The following is a 2500-nucleotide window of genomic DNA, read 5'->3' as shown; positions in this document are numbered from 1 at the left end:
TTTCCTCGGGGACATTAAAGTATAATCAATCAATCAATCTCTCTATCTCTCTATCGCTTTATCTCTTTATCTCTCTATCTCCTTATCTCTCTATCTCTTTATCTCTCTATCTCTTTATCGCTTTATCTCTCTATCTCTCTATCTCTTTATCTCTTTATCTCTCTATCTCTCTATCTCCTTATCTCTCTATCTCTTTATCTCTCTATCTCTTTATCGCTTTATCTCTCTATCTCTCTATCTCTTTATCTCTCTATCTCTTTATCTCTCTATCTCTTTATCTCTCTATCTCTTTATCTCTTTATCTCTCTATCTCCTTATCTCTCTATCTCTTTATCTCTCTATCTCTTTATCTCTCTATCTCTCTATCTCTTTATCTCTCTATCTCCTTATCTCTCTATCTCTTTATCTCTCTATCTCTCTATCTCTCTATCTCTTTATCTCTCTATCTCTTTATCTCTCTATCTCTCTATCTCTTTATCTCTTTATCTCTTTATCTCTCTATCTCTTTATCTCTCTATCTCTCTATCTCTTTATCTCTCTATCTCTCTATCTCTTTATCTCTCTATCTCTTTATCTCTCTATCTCTCTATCTCTTTATCTCTTTATCTCTCTATCTCTTTATCTCTTTATCTCTTTATCTATCTATCTCTCTATCTCTTTATCTATCTATCTCTCTATCTCTCTATCTCTCTATCTCTTTATCTCTCTATCTCTTTATCTCTCTATCTCTTTATCTCTCTATCTCTTTATCTCTTTATCTCTTTATCTCTCTATCTCTCTATCTCTTTATCTATCTATCTCTCTATCTCTTTATCTCTCTATCTCTTTATCTATCTATCTCTCTATCTCTTTATCTCTCTATCTCTTTATCTCTCTATCTCTTTATCTCTCTATCTCTTTATCTCTCTATCTCTCTATCTCTTTATCTCTCTATCTCTTTATCTCTTTATCTCTTTATCTCTCTATCTCTCTATCTCTTTATCTATCTATCTCTCTATCTCTTTATCTCTCTATCTCTTTATCTCTCTATCTCTCTATCTCTTTATCTCTCTATCTCTCTATCTCTCTATCTCTTTATCTCTTTATCTCTCTATCTCTCTATCTCTTTATCTATCTATCTCTCTATCTCTTTTCTCTCTATCTCTTTATCTCTCTATCTCTTTATCTCTCTATCTCTTTATCTCTTTATCTCTCTATCTCTCTCCCTTACAGACGAGTCCCAAGGCGACGAGGACAAATTCATCTTTGAACTGGATGGAGACAAGTGGACGGTATGCTGCAGCAGCACAGACCTGCAAACTATATACTACTAATATATATATACAAACTATATACTACTAATATATATATAAACTATATACTACTAATATATATATATATATATACAAACTATATACTACTAATATATATACAAACTATATACTACTAATATATATACAAACTATATACTACTAATATATATACAAACTATATACTACTAATATATATACAAACTATATACTACTAATATATATATACAAACTATATACTACTAATATATACAAACTATATACTACTAATATATATATATATATATATATATATACAAACTATATACTACTAATATATATACAAACTATATACTACTAATATATATACAAACTATATACTACTAATATATATATACAAACTATATACTACTAATATATATATACAAACTATATACTACTAATATATATATATACAAACTATATACTACTAATATATATATACAAACTATATACTACTAATATATATATATACAAACTATATACTACTAATATATATACAAACTATATACTACTAATATGTATATACAAACTATATACTACTAATATATATATACAAACTATATACTACTAATATATATATATACAAACTATATACTACTAATATGTATATAAACTCCTCCCAAAAAGTTTGGAAACGTTATTTCAGTCGATTCTTCCTCCCCTTTAATAATATCAATTGGTATTGTCTTTTATATAGTTTGAAAGCCTGATTAGTCACCTTTACAACGAGGTACAACTTGTAAGGATCATGCATTCGTGGAATTAGCAACACAGCTAAACGTGTGGGTAGCGGCCCAAAAATATTTGCCAAAATCCCCTATATTCTTCTGTTGGTATTCACTCTGGTTTTGAGTTGCTTGGTGGATTGGATGATTGGATGATTGCACTCTCCCACAGTAATAAGGACAACGACGTCAGTCCCATGGAAGTGTCAAGCACAGCCTTCCCCATAGAAATACGGGGGTATAGAAATACATCGGTGTTATTATTATACCAAAACAACTCGCAATCTAATCCGAGCAGTTGTTATTATGTAATATTATCGATGGATGTGACATTTCTGATGGAGGGCAGTGAGCGGGAGACTCATCAAGGACATGTAGTTAACTAATGCAGTGGACAGCGGCTGTTTCTCCAGCGTTCCTGTCACATCGGATTTCGTAACGTCATAAAATTAAATCTGTAAGTCA

At 30.3% G+C, this 2500-nt stretch overlaps 1 protein-coding gene across 1 annotated transcript in view; it reads left to right on the top strand.

Annotated features, from left to right (window-relative positions):
• The window catches only part of lrrc2 (leucine rich repeat containing 2), a gene marked incomplete at both ends in the record, with an annotated part of 21754 nt that overhangs the window by 10725 nt on the left and 8529 nt on the right, over positions 1-2500 (top strand). The window contains one exon of the mRNA XM_080532907.1: positions 1213-1271. Within this exon, the coding sequence (XP_080389033.1) occupies positions 1213-1271 (59 nt within the window). The remainder of the gene's footprint in view (positions 1-1212; positions 1272-2500) is intronic.

This window comes from Nansenia antarctica, assembly GCF_963989245.1.
Source record: "Nansenia antarctica genome assembly, chromosome: 5".
Lineage (NCBI taxonomy): Eukaryota > Metazoa > Chordata > Actinopteri > Argentiniformes > Microstomatidae > Nansenia > Nansenia antarctica.
Note: the sequence above shows the minus strand (reverse complement) of the source record. Positions and strands in the feature narration are given on the sequence as shown.